This window comes from Ranitomeya imitator, chromosome 5 (assembly GCF_032444005.1).
Source record: "Ranitomeya imitator isolate aRanImi1 chromosome 5, aRanImi1.pri, whole genome shotgun sequence".
NCBI classification, from domain to species: domain Eukaryota; kingdom Metazoa; phylum Chordata; class Amphibia; order Anura; family Dendrobatidae; genus Ranitomeya; species Ranitomeya imitator.
Window position 1 is genome coordinate 480,609,335 of NC_091286.1, and position 21,057 is coordinate 480,630,391.

General features: G+C 43.2%; 1 protein-coding gene across 1 annotated transcript in view; it reads left to right on the plus strand.

Moving 5' to 3' along the window:
* The window catches only part of LOC138638231 (transient receptor potential cation channel subfamily V member 6-like), a 149,635-nt gene that overhangs the window by 27,806 nt on the left and 100,772 nt on the right, over nucleotides 1–21,057 (plus strand). The window contains exons 4-5 of the mRNA XM_069727378.1: nucleotides 7,865–7,906; nucleotides 9,993–10,087. Of these exons, the coding sequence (XP_069583479.1) occupies nucleotides 7,872–7,906; nucleotides 9,993–10,087 (130 nt within the window). The 5' untranslated portion in view covers nucleotides 7,865–7,871. The remainder of the gene's footprint in view (nucleotides 1–7,864; nucleotides 7,907–9,992; nucleotides 10,088–21,057) is intronic.

A 21,057-nucleotide genomic window follows, 5' to 3' on the forward strand; every position in this document is an offset into this window, starting at 1 on the left:
CCTGCTCAGAGCAGGAGCTGACACCCCTCTTGCCTGTGTGAGAGACACTGATCTAATGCTCTGCAATGCAGCAGCATTGCAGTGCATGAGATCAGCAATCTGCCAGTGTAAAGTTGATGACCCGTCCTTGGACAATGTAAAAAAAAAAGTTATTAAAAATTGTAAAATTGTTTAAAAAAAAATCACAAAACAAGGAGAAAAAAGGGAAAAAATATTATTCCAATAAATACATTTATTTATGTAAAAACAAACACAAACAAAAAAGTACACATATTTGGTATCGCCGTGTCCGGAATGACCCAACCTATAAAACTCCCACGAGTTATCTCTTTCCTTGAACACAGTTAAAAAAAAAAATAAATAAAAAACGAGGAAAAAACCTATGGTTTAACATTTTACCGCAGAACAAAAAGTGGAATAAAACACGATCAAAAAAGACAAATGGTATCTCTGAAAACGTCATATTGTCCTGCAAAATACAAGCTGACTTACAGCTCTGTCAGTGGAAAAGTAAAAGAGTTATAGGTCTCAGAATGCAAAAAGAATTATTTTTTTTCTATAAAATAGTTCTTATTGTGTAAGGCTATGTGCACACATTTGCCGCAGTTTTTATGTGGATTTTGTGCGGTTTTTATGTGGAATTGATGTGGATTTTCTGCGGTTTTTACCACTGCGGATTTTTAAAGGGAATCTGTCACCCCGTTTTTTGAGATTGAGATATAAATACTGTTAAATAGGGCCTGTGCTGTGCGTTACTATGGTGTATGTAGTGTACCCTGATTCCCCATGTATGCCGAGAAATACATTACCAAAGTCGGCGTTTTCGCCTGTCAATCAGGCTGGTCTGGTCAGGTGGGCGTGTTCACAGCGTTCTTTTCTTCCCCAGGTTTCCGTTGGTGGCGTAGTGGTGTGCGCATGTCCAAGGTCCGGATTCCCTGTGCCCACGTGAAGACACAGCGCGCGATCTGCGCTGTCATTCCTTTCATCTTCCTGGGGCCGCGCGTGCGCAGATGTAGTGCTCTGCTGCACGGGGCTTCAGGAAAATGGCCGCGGGATGCCGCGCGTGCGCAGAAGAGATCGCGGCGGCCATTTTCCCAAAGCCGAGATGCAAACTCGGCTTTGGGAAAATGGCCGCCGCGATCTCTTCTGCGCACGCGCGGCATCCCGCGGCCATTTTCCTGAAGCCCCGTGCAGCAGAGCACTACATCTGCGCACGCGCGGCCCCAGGAAGATGGCCGCCCGCACCGATGAAAGGAATGACAGCGCAGATCGCGCGCTGTGTCTTCACGTGGGCACAGGGAATCCGGACTTTGGACATGCGCACACCACTACGCCACCAACGGAAACCTGGGGAAGAAAAGAACGCTGTGAACACGCCCACCTGACCAGACCAGCCTGATTGACAGGCGAAAACGCCGACTTTGGTAATGTATTTCTCGGCATACATGGGGAATCAGGGTACACTACATACACTATAGTAACGCACAGGCCCTATTTAACAGTATTTATATCTCAATCTCAAAAAACGGGGTGACAGGTTCCCTTTAACATGGAGGAGTGCAGAAACGCTGCAGATCCGCACAAGAGAAGTGACATGCACTTCTTTGAAATCCGCAGCAATTCCGCACTGATTTTTCCGCACCATCTGCACAGCTATTTTTTTATCCCATTGATTTACATTGTACTGTACATCACAGTGCGGATCTGCAGCGTTTCTGCACGGAAAAATCCACTGCAGAATCGCAGCAAATCCGCATCGCGTGCACATAGCCTAAAATCACTGTAATCAAAGCGACCCAAAGAATAAAGCTGCCTTATCAATCTTAACACACACAGAACAGTATAAAAAAATTCCTGAATTGATGGTTTTTATTTGTTCTGCCTCCAAAAAATTGGAATAGAAAGCGATAAAGTCATGTGCCCAAAAATCACGAGGAACGGCGTAAAAAATAAATAAAACCAATTCTTCACCTGCTGTTGATTTGTTCATTCTGTCTTCCAAAGATCGCAGTAAGGCTCGGCTCTCATTTATCCTGCACTCTCCCCTGAGAGCTTACCCCGGGGATTCCGTGTAAATCTCTGAAATACGTGATTTAGACAGAACCTCTGGCATAAAATTCCCTATAATGAGGCAGATGGAGGTACGGTGGATGTCGTCTGTACTATGATTTGGCACTGGGTGCCACAGTTTTGCTCACCTCTGAAAAGGAGACCGCTGAACAGAGACTAGACGGAGTCTAGAGTAACTCTGCTGCCTCATAAGTGAGTGGCTCCCTCGTGGGTTTCATCTAAATCGTGTCACTCGAAGATTTAGATTGAAACCTCAATATAAGTGTTCAGCTTATCATGCCAAATAAAAGTTATGTAAAATGTTCCCAACAAAAGCTTCAAATCAATCCAAAAAAAACTCAGTCCCCACTCAGGCTTGTCGTTTGTTAATGGAAATATAGGGGGCTTCCAAGTTACTGACAATATGAGGGGTCTGGAAAAGCTCTAAAACCTCCTTGCCCCCCAAAACAAGTTTGGTTAATTCTGCACTCCCAAATCTAAATGCCTCCTCCCTTCTGAGCCCCATAGTGTGTCTAAACCACATTTAGCATTCACGTTTGGCACTTCTGTACCGATGACAGCCCGCCTAATTTACGGGTGTGTGTCTCCAGAAGCATGAGCTGGGCACTACAATGCACTGGGCACTACAATGGCAGTTTGCAATTTTCACTCATCAACATCCACTGCTGCTTGTTTCTGGAAAACAACCATGGAGTAAAAATCATCACTACACCTGTAGATAAATTCCCAAAGGGGAATAATTTCCAAAATGGGATTACTTGAGGGGGGATTCTGCTCTTCTAGCACTTAGGGGTTTTGTATATGGAGTCCGCAAACTATTTTAGGAAAATCTGCACTCTAGGAGGTAAATAGCGCTCCATCCCGCCCAAGCTGAGCCATGTGGTTAAGCAGTACTTATACAGTCACATATAGGGTATTTCTACATTCAGCAGAAATTGTGGGACACATTTTGGTGCCATTTTGGTGCCATTTTTAAACATTACCCAGTGTAAAAATGTAAAATCTGGGGCTGAAACAACATTATGTGGATAAAATGTAATTATTTTTTCTTCACTGTCCAATGGTATAAAATTCTGTGACAATATAATTACTGCACCCCTAGATTAATTCATTGAGAGCTGTAGTTTGTAAAATTGGATCTCTTATGGGGGGTTCTGCTGTTCTGGCAAATCAGGGGCTCTACCCATGTGACATGGCACCCTCAAACCATACCAGCAAAATCTGAACTCGAATATCGCACTTCTTCCCTTCTGAACTTTGCACTGTGCCTCAAAATTAGTTTTTGAAAATTGAACTGCATTACTGCATTAGAAATATGAAAAAATGAGAGCGTTTAGCACATAAATTGGCCAGTTCATGTGTACCTGGTAGCCACATTAAGGCATCTCTCGTATACCAGGACCTAAAGAGATGCCTTAATGTGGCTACCAGGTACACATGAATTGGCCAATTTATGCGCTAAATGCTCTCATTTTTTCATATTTCTAATGCAGTAATGCAGTTCAATTTTCATGTTTGCGCCACAGTGTGCTGTCTTATTTATTTGACTGTATACGAGTTGGTGACACTAGGTTCAGCACCTGTTCACACTTATTCTATGTTTGGATGTGACGGTCAGTTTTTTCAAATTTAAATTCAAAATTAGTTTTTGACCACATATGGTGTATTGGTTTACTCAGGAAAAATTGCACAACAAATTTTGAGGTCCATTTTCTCATGCTATCCTCGTGAAAATAAAAAATTTGGTGCAAAAACAAAACATTTTTGTAGGATATTGTGGGGGAAAAAATTTTTTTTTTTCATTTTCACATATCGACGTTGTAAAATTCTGTGAAGTACCTGTGGGTTCAAGGAGCTCACCACACATCTAGAGAAAAACCTTGTACGTTCATGTGGGGGTTGCCTGGTTGCTAGAGAATCCCCACATGCACTTATGCTGGCTAACAGATGTAAATCATTCAGCTGTGGCAAGAAAAACTAAATCTCTGAGCACTAAAAAATACTCAGAGGACCCCCGAGCATGCTCGAGAAATCTCGAGTAACGAGTATATTTGCTCATCACTAATAGCAATATTAGGGTCCCTAATTCGCTCTTTTTAATTGGGGATACATTTACCATACTAATCATGACTATTCACCCTCAACTACTTTACTTTTTCTTGCTCTTATGGAATGTATCTAGGGTAAACTACGGAAAGAATAGGGAGAGCCATTGAGTATCAAGGGCACCACTATCACATACTAGTCAGGGTGGCAATATTTGCAGCCAGGTAAGGACTTATCCGTATTAATGAAGTGATCAGGGATTATTAGCTACAGATCATACATATTGTGTTATCGCATAGAACACATGCCTGACATTTATCTATCATTGGCATTATCTTAGTTGCATTCTCTTCACTCAACAGTACATTTTTTCCATTACTCCAATGTTAAGTATAGTATGTACTGTGATTTAACGTGTGTTTGTATGTAATTTTTTTAACAAGTTTATTCAATAATGCTGATATTGTAATATTAGAAGATTTACAGAACAAGATGCAGAGACCTAAATACCACTTTGTGTTTGAAAATTCTTCAGGGTGTATTCACACAGTCTAAAATGATGCAACAATGCAAATTGATTACTTTAAGCAAATTGTCTCTTCAGAGAGGAAGAGGACTAGAACTCTAGTGCCACCTATTGGAAGTAACAATCCTAACATTGCTACTTCCTATAGGTGGCACTAGAGTTCTAGTCCTCTTCCATTCTGAAGAGACAATTTGCATATTTCCCAGTGGAGCATTGCGGCTTTAAGTCTCCTCACCTCGACATGCTTAACATGTCACTCTCCACAAGGAGTAACAATACTTCTTGGATCCTGATAACTTTAAGGAAATCCCTACAAATGATACATGGGTTCGTAGCCTTTTGGGCTTACAGAGGAAGAAAGAGATTCCTGTGCTAATAGGTTACATGACGTGAATCCTACAAAATTTATTTTTCAGTACATAATAAGAGATATAGCGTATATTTACTGGGTCATTTTAACACTTTTAAGTGCTGCAAAATGTCTAGTATAGTATATAAAAATTGTCTCTTCTATGGAAATAGCAATCCTAAAAGTCAATATCTACCTTTTAACGAGCCTTGTCCCATGATTTAGGATAAAAACCAAAGCTAGAATCTCAATTAGCAGACTGTGTTTCGGGGTGTTTCCACTCTTCACTGCAAAGTATGGAGCATTTCATGGTTTATAAGCCTCCTCACACTGGCGTGTTCTGTAAAACATATCCCTCTCTACAAGGAGAAATATTTCCCCCTAAAATGATCTGGATACATTCTAACTATCCAACAAATAGATGAGATCCACATTTTCAGTTTTCACCATAAGATTACCATGAGATATTGTTTAAGAGATAAAGAGGGACAAAATCTTGCCTGAAGCTAATACTAGTCTGGGCCCACACAACATCTTTAATTCATCGGTCCATGTAAAATATTATCCTGACATACATTTCTTCAGATTACTAATATTCTGGTATTTTACAAACCTTAAGTAACAGATATGGGGATCCTATAAAACAAGATCTTGGCGCTATTTTTCTATAATATAAATCCTGTTTAATCCATTTTAGATGTGTGCACAGTAGCCTAGCTATACCTTGCATATGGAAACCTCCCAGCATACTAGTTTTTATTGCATTATATCTGACTCAGGTTTTATCATCACAAGAGATGCAGCCGAGACCATGTGAAGTGTTATAGCTGCAACACATGTAGCTTTACATTCTTACACTTTTTAAAATTTGGGACTGTATTACCAGAGAAAACTAATCATTCCACAATGTCAGCTCATTTCTAGAAATCCCATCCACTATGCTGTAACATCTGGCTTCTGCGATTTTGACCCAGCATAAATATAAGGGTATCTGTTTTTATATAACTTTTAAGAACAAGCTGTAATGTGTGGGTACTTTTGGAATAATACTATATCTGGCTATTATAAGTGCTTATCACTAAATTAGAATATCATCAAAAAAGTTAATTCATCAATAAAGTTTTCATTGGCAGCAAGCCATAATCCTTAACATTTACAGAAATAAACACTTGAAATACTTTAGATCACTCTGTTTGTAACGATTCTATATGAGTTTCACTTTTTGTGTTGAAGAACTGAAATAAACTTTTTGATGATATTCTAATTTAGTGAGAAACACTTGTATATGACTTTTCACCATTTTTTTTACTCAGCAGGTTCTATCTATAGTTTGCAATTGACTCTGAACTAGTGGGTGGAGACAAGCTGTTGTGATGTCTCTTATACACAGTACAGGCAGATAGTTATTGTAGACTAGATGGTGACCCGATTCTAACGCATCGGGTATTCTAGAATATGCATGTCCACGTAGTATATTGCCCAGCCACGTAGTATATTGCCCAACTACGTAGTATATTGCTCAGCTGCATAGTATATTGCCCAGCCACGTAGTATATTGCCCAGCCACATAGTATATTGCCCAGCCACGTAGTGTATTGCCCAGCCACGTAGTATATTGCCCAGCCACGTAGTATATTGCCCAGCCACGTAGTATATTGCCCAGCCACGTAGTATATTGCCCAGCCACGTAGTATATTGCACAGCGACGGAGTATACAGCACAGAGCCATGTAGTATACAGACTTAAAATAAAAAATAAACATATTCTCACCCTCTGTTGAAGTCCTGGCCCTGTGTGCGGTGCACGCAGCAGCTTCCGGTCCCAGGGCTGGTATGGGCACAGGAGCTGTGATGACATCGCGGTCACATGACTGTGACATCATGGCAGGTCCTTGTCGCATACCATCCTTGCCACCAGAACCTGCCGCTTGCATGGAGCGGTCACCGGAGCGTCACAAGGAGCGGGAAAGACGCCGGAATGTGAGTATATGATGATTTTTTATTTTTTTTAATTATTTTTAACATTCAATCTTTTTACTATTGAGGCTGCATAGGCAGCATCAATAGTAAAATAGTCGGTCACACAGGGTTAATAGCAGCGTTAATGGAGTGCGTTACACCGTGGCATAACGCTGCCATTAACCCTGTGTGAGTGCTGACTGGAGGGGAGTACGGAGCGGGCACTAACTGCGGGGAGGAAGGAGCGACCATGTTGCTGCCGGACTGCGCCCGTCGCTGATTGGTTGTGGCAGTGGTCGTGGGCGTTTTGCCATGACCAATCAGCGACTTGGATTTCCATGACAGACAGAGGCTGCGACCAATGAGTATCCGTGACAGAAAGACAGAAGGACAAACAGAAAGACGGAAGTGACCCTTAGACAATTATATAGTAGATTGGTATTCCTGCTTTTTTCATAGGCATCACAAAGACCAAAACAGCAGAGGCATAAAGGATATTTTACAGCTGTACTAAGCAGTGTAGCTGTGAATTCTGAATTGGAATAAGCTAAATGAAAATATAGCATGGTCTCTGTCATTCTGTCTGTTTTCTAGCTCCACTTTTTTCCTCTCTACGTAAACTTTAAAATATTGTGAGACCCCGCTGTGCTGGCACTGATCTTGAGCAAGACTGATCCGAGCAAAACAGATATGAAATATTTTTTTGAGAGTGAATGATTAGTTCAAGAGGGGAGAGAATAAGAGACTCTAGATGAAGAAAGAAGCAGATTTCATGGATGAGATATATTACAAAGTTTATTATATTGGTTTATGCTATTGATTTATATAAAGTTTGTTGAAAGTACAGTTCACATATAAATGGAACTTTCTCAAAGTAGAAATGGTCATCATGACTTATTTTTTTCTGATTCTTAGATGATAGATGAGACTCATTATGAATGAAACTGTGAAAAGTGGGTGAGTAATGTTTAACAATTCTCTATTTTGTACATATAGTCTGTGATCATCTTAAATACATTATGACTAGCAACCATAAAATTAGGGAAAGTAAGATGGATGTACTAACCATGGCAACCCATTTACTGTTTTATATTTTTTCACGTTACACTCATAAGCTTAAATGTATGTTTTGAGGATTTTATGTAATATACCAAAAATGAGTACCAAGTATTTGTAAAACAAAGGGAATGATAGATGTTTTTTTTAAATGTTTTAAAAACAAAATCTGAAAATTGTGACGTGCATTTGTATTCAGCCCCCGGAGCCAATACTTTGTAGAACTTCCTTTCACTGCCATTACAGCTGCAAGTCTTTTGGGTATGTATCTACCAGCTTTGCACATTTGGTTGCTGAAATATTTGCCCATTCTTATGTACACACTCGCTCTAGCTCAGTGAGATTGGATGGAGAGCGTCTGTAAGCAATAATTTTCATGTCTTGCCATAGATTCTCAATGGCATTTAAGTCTGGACTGTGACTGGGCCGTTCACACACATGAATATGTTTTGATCTAAACCATTCATTGTCGCTCTGGCAGTTGGTTTGTTGGGTCATTGTCCTGCTGGAGTGTGAACCTACACCCCAGTCTCAAGTCTTCTGCAGCCTCTAGCTGATTTTCCTCCAGCATATAACTGTATTTAGCTCCATCCATCTTCCGATCAACTCTGACCAGTTTCCCTGTCCTTTCTGATGCTGCAACCAAATATTTGATGTGCGGCAGAAAACCATCTGCACATCACCATGAAAATACCATCCCCACCATGAATCATGGTGGTGGCAGCATCATGCTGTGGGGATGATTTTCTTCAGCAGGGACAGGAAAGATGGTCAGAGTTGATGGGAAGATGGATAGAGCTAAATATAGGACAATCCTAGAGGAAAACCTGTTAGAGGCTGCAAAAGTCTTGAGACTGGGGTGTAGGTTTAACTTCTAGTAGGACTACGGTGTCTACTGCCAGAGCTACAATGAAATGGTTTATATTAAAGTACATTCATGAGTTTTAGTGGCCCAATCACAGTCCAGACCTAAAGTCTATTCAGAATCTGTGGCAAAACTAGAAAATTGCTGTTTACAGTTTCCTCCATCCAATTTCACTGAGCTAGAACTAATTAGCAAAGAAGAATGGGAAAAATTTTCAGCCTCTAGATATGAAAAGCTTGTAGAAGAATACCCCAAAAGACTTGCAGCAGTTGAAGTGAAAGTGGTCACACAAAGAATTTACTTAAGGGGAATGAATAAAAATGCACATCACAATTTTCAGATTTCTATTTTTAAAATGTTCAGAAAATCATTAATCATTTCCTCTACATTTCACAAAACTTGATACTGTTAGTATATCACATAAAATGACAACCAAATATATTTATGGGTATAATGTGGAAAATGCAGAAAGGTTCGTGGAGTATGAATACTTTTGCAAGGCACTGTACTTAGCTTGTCTATAACAACTGCTGTGAATATGAAGGTTTGGCAAGGCTATATCCAGTCTAGGTAACATTATGGACTCAATGCTGATACATCTCATCTATTCTGAAACATTGTAACAAATGAACAGGACAGGAGAGATCAAACTATCTAGACTTTATGGGTTTTCAGTTATGTACTGCATGTTATTACAAATATTGATTTTTATATTTAGTTTTATATGGTACTTTGCATTGTACGCTGGAAATTAAATTTCACCTTTAAATGGCAGGTTCCCTGAAATGAATGTGTTTTTCTATAAGAAGCGTACAGGACTGAAGATGCAATGATCTTTGCCTTACTTCTAATCTGTCTTCTAAGGCTTCAAGTAATAATCTATGCTATTTGGATTTTTGTTATTATTCAACACTAGCGGTGACTCGATACTACATCTCCGATATCTTTTCAGAATGGTCTTGGAATCAACTATGTTTTTAGTGCCCTCTAGAATGGCGGAGCTCAAACATACTACAGGTGTCGGATTAGCTTCCTCCATTTCATTTGTCTTGTAGAATTTTGTGTCACCTCTTATTAGGGATTTTCATCACGTATGTGTCAGTGATTTGCTTTATTTTATAGGAACAACTGCCTTTTGTTTGAAGCCGCTGCTTCAAATGACTTCTCAGCCATGAGGACACTGCTGCAAAGAGAAGATATTGACCCTTCTGTTAGAGGTGGGAATCTCTCCTGAGCCGTTTGCTTACAACTGAATTTTGTCTTCAGATTTCACTTTTTCTGTTGTGCTATTGCTACTGTTTGACTTTAGAATAAATTCAACAAGTAATGCAAAAACATTACAGAGTGATTAGTACATGAAAAGCATGAGAAATAGCTAAAGGGTACATCACTGAGAACGCAAACGAAGGTGTCCAGCCATTTGGGTATAAAACTTCACCAATTTATTAGTACAATTTAAAAGATTCTAGGTAAATTAGTTCTCCTTCTGGCCTCTGCTGCTTGATTTATGGTTGTGATATTGATAATAGTCCTATGCCAGTAGAAGACTTCCTCTATAATGATGAAGTGACAAAAGTTATGCCAGGATATCGAAGAAATACTCATTGTGAACAGCGGATAGCATAGGTGACCAGCAAAACCTCTGCCCACTGTGATGGCCAGTTCCTGCACAATTTTCCTTCACAATAATGCAGTCATGGAGATCACACTGCTGATGTCCCTGGCGAGGATGATGGGGTGCGACAAGGTAAGCGCTCCAATAAAGCTAAGGATACAGAAACGTTTTATTGAGTTGTGGAAAAATGTGCAAGGAGACAGTATTGGGGAGAAAAGGGTGATGTGACCATATGAGGTTTAAGTAACAGGACAGTATGTGGGAAGAAAATTGTGAGGGAGCAGTACAGAGTGGCAAGTATGAGGAGACAGTATGGGGATAAAAAAAAAGGGTACAATATGGGGGCTAGAAAACTGTGAAGGAACAGTATGGTGTGGGTGAAAGTGTGAAGGGGCCAGGATGGTGAGTGGGGCGAAAAATGTATGAGGGGCCAGTATGGGAGGAAAAAATTGTGAAGAGACAACATAGGGAGAAAAATGTGTGAGGGGACAGTATGGGGGGAGATTCAGGTGACCGTATAGGTGGGAATGTGATAAGACAGTAAGTGGGGAGAAATGTGTGTGAGGGGACAGTATGGGGAGAAATGCACAGGGGAACTGGAATGCCCGCCAGGGCCGTAGGGTACTCGGTACTGGGTCCGGTCTTAAAGGGGATGTCACAGTGGCTACGACCCAGTCCGTGGCCCTGGGCGCCCAAATAAAGGGGAAAGATCTTTTAAGGGGAATTGTGAATAAAGTCTATTGTTCATAATGCCACCTGTGGTTCTCGGTCATTAGGTACTGACGCCACTTAAAGGGGTCCTCTGGGGTGATAGTATGGTGGCTGGATGTTGACGCTTCCCACAGGTTAAGCGGGGTCCCCAGGGCTCCTAAGGTGTGTGGCAAGGGTGTTGTATGCTGATGAATAAGTGGAGGACACAAGTTGTAAAGTCTTTACCTGGTTTACTGGTGGTAGTCCACAGTCCAGTGTACATGGCACAGGTGGTGATGTGGTCCGGCCGGCTTGCAGGCAAACGTGATCCCTCTCCCAGATGAGGTCCGTAAGCCTTTCCTACTTGTGCTAAGATGTCAAGGTCCCTGCTGCTTGAAGCTTGCTGGAAAGGATTTCTCTCTCTCCTGTCCTGGGACAGTTGCCTGCAAGGTAGGCAGTTTGAGCCTTTTTATAGGGTCTCTACCACGACCCGGGCTCTTAGAGCACTGCTGTACCTCAGGCTTAGCGTGGGCAGTTAACGTGTAGTCTTGTGCCCTCCGGTTCTGCTATGTGTCTTAGAGTCCCACAAAAGCCTCGGGCTCCCGGTACCCGGTTTCTGCACTTCGGCTCAGAGGGTGCCCGGCCACAGTTCCCCTCTGAGCCCTGTTCCACTCCTGCACTCCTTTCCTCAATGCTCCACTGCATGAAACAACCTTTCAGGTTCTCCTCTTCCCAGGAGCCGCAGCACAGTCCTGGCTGCATGGCTCTGCTGTCTCCTCTACGTCTCTCCTAGACGTCTGTTCTCCTTGGTCTCCCTGGACCAACTGTCCTCCTCTGCTCTCTCCATCCATCTGGCTAACTCCTCCTCCAGACCAGGACATATATCCATTTTTGAGGGAAGCTCCCCTGAATCCGGGTCCTGAGCTCCTCCTCCTGGCCTGGATTCAGAATGTGCTGCATGCGTGTGCTTACCTGGTAAAGAGAATCCTTTTTGCCTCCACGCATGATATCGTCCTCCCCGAAAGGAAGGCAACATCACTGTAACAACCGGTTACCTGGGATGTTACACCCGCCCCCCCCTTCCCCCCCGTTAACTCCAGCACTTCCGGAGTGGGAAAAGAAAAACAGGCAATACAGGTTTAAGACAATTTTTAGACATGCATGTCAACAGGTTAAACTGGTTAAACTTAAGCATCCCTTTATGAGAGGTTCGGTTTCTTAAATGTTGCAAAAATAACTTTATACAAATGTACACAGGTTAAGTGCCATTTTTTTTAAACATTAAGGCGCATTGACCAGTCCTGGTCTCCACTGCGCCAGGTAGTTCTGCTCCAAATCTGTAACGCAAAACAGGTATACATACTGTCCTGCTCATGCTACCAGCGCGTGGCAATATCAAAAAGGGGCATCGTAACAGGTGCCAAACTATTTATAAAACAGTTCTCAGGTATCACTGTCCATTTAAACTGTAAAGAAAAACATCAATTTAGCATATTCAGAACTTTTTCTGAATGTCTTTTTTACTTGTCCCTTTTCCAGTGCAGGTCCTGGCAGGTCCAGTGCAGCTTCCTGACTGGGGAAGTTCTTTAACACGGGGGTCAGCAGGTGACTCCTTAGAAAAGTGTTCACAAGATGTCTGTGTAGCCAGGGTTTGCTGTCCACTCGCAGTGGCTGCACAGCTATAGGCATGTTGTCCTAGGCACCTTTTAACATGAAGAGCATAGTATCCTCTTTCTCCATGGTGCTGGGTATAGGTCACTTTGTCTCCAGGATATATGTCGCTGTCAGGGTGCCCCCTTAAGAGGTGTGATTCCACGTCCCTGCGGTTGACAAATAGTTCCCTGTATCCTACTTGTTCTCTAATAAATCCCCATCCTTTGTCCAATTTGAAAGAAACAACAGTTCCTGTTCTGATAGATCCACTATTAGCAGGTTTAGCAGTACGGGACTGGACTTTAGCTAGCAGGTTCCTTTGTTCCATAGCTTCTCATTTGGTTTTACGCTGCTTTTCCTCTGCGGCCAGTTTTAAGATCTGCTGTCTGCAGTAGTTTTCTGTGTTAGTGATTTTAACACTATTAGCCGCGGATTGGGCCTCTATAGGGAATCCCATTAAGTCTGTTTTTGGGTGCCTCCAATGGACAGTCTCTAGGCCTGCATGCCTTCAGGGGCGATGGTACAGGTGTCATTGACTCTGTAAGTGCGTTTCTCATGTCAGTCATACAGTCCCAGGTTACTGTGACTGTTACTGTCTGACCAGGTGGTATAGTCGGTGGGGGTGCTAGTGATCCCACTAGGGTGTCTTCAGCTACCAGGGCAGTTAGCGTACCTGTCTCGCCGGTGTCTGTGTCTTGTTCTGGAACGCCCCCAGACACAGGGCCACAGGTTACTTGGTACCGGTCCTTTTTGTCTCAGTTCTGGGGTTGTCACGGTGGCTGGACCCGGTCCGTGACCCTGCTAAGGGGCGTCCAATAAAGGGTGATGGTGCGTAGTGCGAGGAATAACGAGGACACAGGGTACAGTTTCTTTACCTTTTACTGAAGGTTTCAGGATCCTCAATCCAGGGCACTTTCAACAGGGCTGTCTGAGACCGGCCGGTCCGAAGGCACATCCAGAGTTCCCTTTGCAGGTGGAAATCAGTGTCTACCCACTAGCGCCTGTGTGTTGTAGTGCTTCCCTGCTGAGCATTCAGGATAGTCCTCACAACTTCTGTTCTCGTTCGTTCTAGATCTTTCTCTTCTCCGTCCCCCAGGTCTGTTATGGCTAGGACGCACCTTTAGGACAGGTAGGTCTGGAGGTATTCTGGAACCCTAGTGTCGCCCCTCTCCCACGATTGCCTCCTATGTCCTTCTTAGGTGTTGTTTGGTAGACAGCCAACCTGTAATTAACTGTCCTGCCGCTGTTTGAAGTAATGCGTAGAGACTGTTACTTCTTCGGTGCCCCGGCCACCGGCTATGCGCCTCAGTAAGATGTTGCCGTTCTCGGGGCACGACTCCTACTGGATCTCCTTTGTGCTGATCTCGTTTCTCACTGTTCCACAATATCCTTCCTTTCTTGTCTCTTTCTTAGGATACCGCCGCAAGGTAGTGCAGGCGCGGCTCCGTAACAATCTGTCCTTTCGCTAGGTACCTGCCAGATTTCCCAGTTCTGACAGGTCCTTCCTGGAGCTCTCCCAGGCTTCATTCTGCCTAACTTCCTGTCCGACCCCTAGTTTTACCAATGTGAGAAGTGGCCCAATAAATAAGCCTTTTGCTCCCCCTAGTGGCCGGAGTGTGAAGTGTAGTGTGTGCTTGGTGATACCTGGTCAGTAGAACTCCTTTAGTGCCATCAGACGTACCATCACTCCCCTTAGTGGCAGAGCGACGTTACTGCAACGACCAGATCTCTGGGGCGCTGCAGTTCCATCTCCGCTTGGGCCTGATGTGCTGGTTGCAGGGCCTGGTGCTGCAGCGTGGTCATCTCCAATTGCGGCGTCTCGCTTTCTGGCGCCACTGAGGTCACAGGTGCGAGCTCCGGGTTCTCCGTCGGTGTCGTCTCACTTTCCGGCATTGACTTACTTTCTGGCTCCGTCTGGGTTACAGGTGCAGGCTCCAGATCTGTCACTGGTGCCCTCTCCTGCAGCAGCGTCGCTCCCTCCGGCTCCGCTGGGGCTGTGAGCGCTGGTGGTTAGCTCCAATGGGTTTGGGTCTGCATTCTGCGGATCAGGGTCTCTTTCCAGGTGGCCACCGCTGTCATCTGGGTCTGCAGAAGTCATTGGGCCAGCTCTGCCATCTCCGCAGGGAGGAGCTTCTAGTCCAAGGTAGGCTTTAGGTCCGAGGTTTCTTGCCACTACGGACTGGGGACATCTCTCTTGGTGTCGGCGGATCCTGGGTAATCAATGGGTGGTCAGTTTTATTAAGGCATGCGCTAGATCCAGACCAGTCCCAATGGCCAGGGTCCCTCCATGGGACTTGAACCTGGTCTTGAATGCTTTAACAGAATTCCCTTTAAGGCTTTAACTGAAGGATCCGTAAAACTGGTTACATTAAAAACTATACTCTTCGTAGCCCTTACATCAGCACGGAGAGTAAGCGACATACAGGCCCTATCAGCAGAATCCTCCCTTTACCATGGTAATGAACGATAGAGTAGTTTTAAAACCTTACCCTGCGTATCTGTCTAAAGTAATATCTAGGTTCCATAGGTCACAAGAGATATTGATTCGCTACCTTCCTTCTGTCCTAACCCAAAGAATGCTAGGGAAAGGAAATTCCATACCCTAGATGTAAGAGAAGCCTTCTTCACTATTTGTTGGCAACAAGACCTTAGACGAAGGATAGGTCTCTGTTTATCTCCTTCCAGGGGTATAGGAAGGGGATGGGAGTCTCAAAGGGTACCCTATCCAGGTGGATAAGGGAATCTATCAAATTGGCCTATGTAGGCACAGGAAGACCGCTTCCTGGCAACCTGAGGGCCCACTCTACAAGAGGGATGGCAACGTCTTGGGCTGAAAGAGCAGAAGTGTCCAAAGAACAGATCTGTAAGGCAGCTACGTGGTCGTCACCTTCCAACTTTTATAGCCAGTTTAGACTGGGTGTTTCTGCCTCTTCTGATCTCACGTTTGCGAAGAGGTTTCTACAGGCTGTGGTCCCTTCCTGATAGAGTAATTCTCTCGTTGATGCTGTCATGGGTGACAGGAAAACACATCTATTACTTACCGGTAATGTGTTTTTACGGAACCCATGGTAGCAGCCTCATATTCCCTCCCGTTACTAAGCCATCACATTCTGGTTGGTGGGTTGCTGAATATAGTTTACCATTTAAGGTGGGGATAAGGATAATTTTTATAATTTGTATAAATGTACTGTATATACATGTGTGTACACTAACTCGGAGGTCCTCTCATGCTCTGTAATCCACTGATGCAGAGAAAGGAGCCGCCCTTTTTATCTTGACAGTTTTCTGTCCTTGAAGGGCGGATCCCCCCTCTCATTGGTGCTTTAATGGATTCCATAAAAACAAATCACCATAACCGTAAGTAATATATGTGTATCCAGTCACTATGAAGGTGTAATAACAGTGGTCATGATGTAACGGTATTATTTGAACCTTGGATTGCGGTATCATTTGTAATATTAGTCTTTGCATGGTGTGTTTTCTTTAAATATTACTTCCATGTTGTTACTAATCATTGTATGATGGTAATATTTATTGGTAATATAGTGGCAACAATGTAATATACAGTAGTATATAAAGCGTTTTTGTTAAGGTGGGGAGACTTATGACTTGGGGGTAAAGCCCTTTATCTTTAAAGACCCTAGAAACACCCTCACTTATAAAAAAAAAAAAAAGTCATAATTTGATGACTATGCAGCATACAGTTCTTTTTTATAGATAAATATGCTTTTTTTGTGTGTCAGAGAATATTGATGCCAACACATTCACATTCATATTCCCCAAAAGAATAAACCTTAACTGCAGCCCTCTGTGATGTCAGGACATTTATTGTCTATATATGATGTGCTATGGCTTCTGAAGCATTAAATTGTGAATTATTTTAACATAATTAAAGTAAGGTTATGCAGCAGAACTAAACCTTTATCTTTGTATCATGTGCATGGTTAGCTTAATGTAGTGAGGCTGTGAATTAATTCCAAGCTTAGGCCGTGTGCTCATGTTTGTCTTGTCATTCTGTCAAGTATTGAAATCACAAATCTGGCTGAGTGATGTTTGTTTACTGGGTTATTTTGTGCAATATTATCATCCATTATTCTAGAGTAATGAGGAAGTCATTAACTTAGTTTCTTCTGCTGCGCTTATACTACTGGTGTTGCCTCCAAACACCATACACAAATAAACATAAATGCAGCCAATTTTCATTTTTGGCCTTTAGTTTTTTCTTCTCTTCTTCTAGAAGACATAACCATATATTATTATTTTCTGTAAACATGGTCGTTTGAGGACTTGCTACTGAATAAGTTGTCATTTTTACTATATAATGTACAGAAAAAAAAATCCAAATAAGTTAACATGGTGAAAAAATAAACTTCTGTTTTTTTCTGGTGTTCACTTTTAAGGCGTTCATTGTACAATAAAATTAACATGGAAATATGCGTCTCCAGGTCAGTATAACAACAACAACAATTTAAAATTTCTATAGTTTTGTTTTAATAACTTTAGAGTCCTATAAAAATTCTATGAGACCCATAACTTTTTTATTTGTCAATGGAGCTGTGCGAGGGTAAATTTTTTTGTATGCCAAGCTGTAGCGTCCATTGCACACACGCAGACAGAGGCAAAGGCATACAAAACTTGTATCGCTGCTTTCTTGTGTTTATCTTATTCCAGAGCTGAATTCACAGGTACACAGCTCAGTACCCCTGTGTATTTTCCTCCATGTGGTTTCTTATTTTAAAAAGTGACCTGAATCTACACTTTAGGCTGAATACTTGAATAGCTTATTCTCCTACCTCATACTTTGTCTAGTGTGGATTCTCGACGATGTAGTGGTGCACCCAAAGCTTGCATTTCGTAGTTCCTTTACCAATGTACATTTTGAAACACAGGGTCATATAGTACTGTACTGTTGTGTATACGAAAGTGTATGAAAATGTAAAATTGCAGGCACAATATATAATATCTGGTAAGTTATTTTACTTGCATTTTCAAATAGACAAGTGGGTAAATAACATCAAGGAAACAAATAGTAAGACTATAGTTTATAAACATAAAACCCTGATGACAATATGCTAAAAGTGTAATCGGGTTTTACCAATATAAAGTTACTAGCTATTGAACCCGTTTTACCCCCGGGTGGCGAGCAATTTATATTGGTATATGGTCTCCATCCTGGTATGTGCTGCTTCCATCCTGTGCCCTAATCCTGTCATGTGCTCCCATCCTGCGCCCCAATCCTGTCATGTGCTCCCATCCTGCGCTCCAATCCTGTCATGTGGTGCTCACATCCTGCGCCCCCACCCTGTCATGTGCTGCTCCCATCCTGCGCCCCCAATCTGGTATGTGCTGCCCCCATCCTGGTATGTGCTACTCCAATTCTGCACCCCCATCCTGTCTTGTGGTGGTCTCATCCTGCGCCCCCATCCTGTCATGTGCTGCTATCATCCTGCACCCCATCTTGTCATGTGCTGCTCCCATCCTGCACCCCCATTCTGTCATGTGCTGCTCTCATCCTGCGCCCCAATCCTGTCATGTTGTGCTCACATCTTGTCATGTGCTGCACCCCCATCTTGTCATGTGCTGCTCCCATTCTGCACCCCCATTCTGTCATGTGCTGCTCCCATCCTGTGCCCCCATTCTGTCATGTGCTGCTCCCATCCTGCGCTGCTCCCATCCTGCGCTCCCATTCTGTCATGCGCTGCTCCCATCCTGCACTCCCATCATGTCATGTGCTGCTCCCATCCTGCACCCCATTCTGTAAGGTGCTGCTCCCATCCTGCGCTCTCATTCTGTAATGTGCTGCTCCCATCCTGCACCCCCATACTGTCATGTGGTGCTCTCATCCTGCGTCCCCATCCCGTCATGCTGCTCTCATCATTCGCCCCCATGCTGTAATGTGCTGCTCCCATCCTGTGCCCCCATTCTGTCATGTGCTGCTCCTATCCTGTGCCCCAATTCTACAATGTGCTGCTCCCATCCTGCGCCCCCATTTTGTCATGTGCAGTAAAAAGTCACTGGCTTGCTGCGCTGACTTATTTTATATATATATATATATATATATATATATATATATATATGTATATATATATATATATATATATATTCAATAGAAAGTGACTGGATTACTCCTCTGACATATTTTATATATAGATTAGTATATAAAAATTTCACCGAAACCGCGGACTGCGCAGGCGCTGATTCCAGGGCCACAACCTTTCTGGGCCACAATCCTCATCCCCGGATGCGTAACTTACAAAATGGCGCCTGAAGTGCACTATACGCATGTGCTATTTTCGACGCAGGATTCATGTCCCGGCCTCCAGCCCTAAGAGACTCCGCGGCAATACCGGATAGGTATCGTATATACTCGAGTATAAGCCGACCCGAGTATAAGCCGAGACCCCTAATTTTGCCACAAAAAACTGGGAAAACTTATTGACTCGAGTATAAGCCTAGGGTGGTAAATGCAGCAGCTGCTGGTAAATTTCAAAAATAAAAATAGATATCAATAAAAGTAAAATTGATTGAGACATAAGTAGGTTACATAACTTACATGTTTTTAAATATCCATAGTGAATCAGGAGCCCTATAAGTTGCTCCATACAAAATACGCCCCATATAATGTTCCATAAAGTTCATGAATGGCCCCGTAAGATGCTACATAAAGTTCATGATGGGCCACATAAGATGCTCCATACAAAATACGCTCCATATAATGCTCCATAAAGTTCATGATGGGCCCAATAAGATTCTCCATACAAAAATATGCCCCATATAAAGCTGCACAAAGGTTAATAATGGCCCCATAAGATTCTCCATAACATAATATGCCCCACATGCTGCTCCATAAAGGTTGATGGCCCTATAAGATTCCCCATAGCATAATATGCACCATATACTGCTCCAAAAAGGTTGATGGCCCTATAAAATGCTCCATAGCATAATATGCCCCACATGCTGCTCCATAAAGGTTGATGGCCCATAAGATTCTCCATAGCATAATATGCCCCATATGCTGCTCCATAAAGGTTGATGGCCCTATAAGATGCTCCATAGCATAATATGCCCCATATGCTGCTCCATAAAGGTTGATGGCCCTACAAGGTACTCGTTACCATAATATGCCCCATATGCTGCTCCATAAAGTTTGATGGCCCCATAAGATGCTCCATAGATTATGGCCCATATAATGCTCCATAAAGGTTGATGGCCCCATAAGATGCTCCATAGCATAATATGTCCCATGTGTTGCTCCATAAAGGTTGATGGCCCCCATAAGATGCTCCATAGCATAATATGCCCTATATAATGCTCCAGAAAAGGTTGATGGCCCCATAAGATGCTCCATAGCATAGTATGCCCCGTATGCTGCTCCATAAAGGTTGATGGCCCCCATAAGACACTCCACAGCATAATATGCCCCTTATGATGCTCCATAAAGGTTGATGGCCCCATAAGATGCTCCATAGCAAAATATGCCCCATATAATGCTCCATAAAGATTGATGGCCCCATAAGATTCTCAAAAGCATAATATGCCCCGTATTCTGCTCCATAAAGGTTGATGGCCCCTTAAGATGCTCCATAGCATAATATGCCCCGTATGCTGCTGCTGCTGTGATTAAAAAAAAAAAGACATACTCACCTCTCATTGCTGAGGGAGAGGAGTCGGGGGCCTGAGCAGGAGGGGACATTGGCACACTATTGGGGTCAGGTGCCCCTTGTGATATTCACCTGTCCCCGTTCCACCACCGTGCGCCGTTGTGTCTTCCGGGTCCTCCCGCTGTGACTGTTAGGGCGCGCACTAACCACGTCATTATGTCCTCGACCTGAACGTCACAGCCAGAGGAAGCCAGAGCCTGGCGGTGGCATGGGGACAGGTGAATATAGCATGGCTCACCCTCCCCGTCATACTCACCCCATCCTGGCACGTCCCTGCTTCTCAGTCATCCTGGGCCGGCAGCGCCTTCCAGTGCTGAGCGGTCACATGGTACCGCTCATTAAAGTAATGAATATGCGTCCATATTCATTACTTTAATGAGCGGTACCACATGACCGCTGAACACAGGAAGTGCTGCGGGCGCCAGAGAGATCGCGGTATGCGTTCAGTGCTTACGCATACTGCGATCTCCTGGGCTGCGTCACTCTGTGGGGTCCAGACTGCACAGGCGCATTGCGCTTACGCAGTCAATAAAGGCTTTGGACAGAGTGAAGCTCCCAGCGTTATATT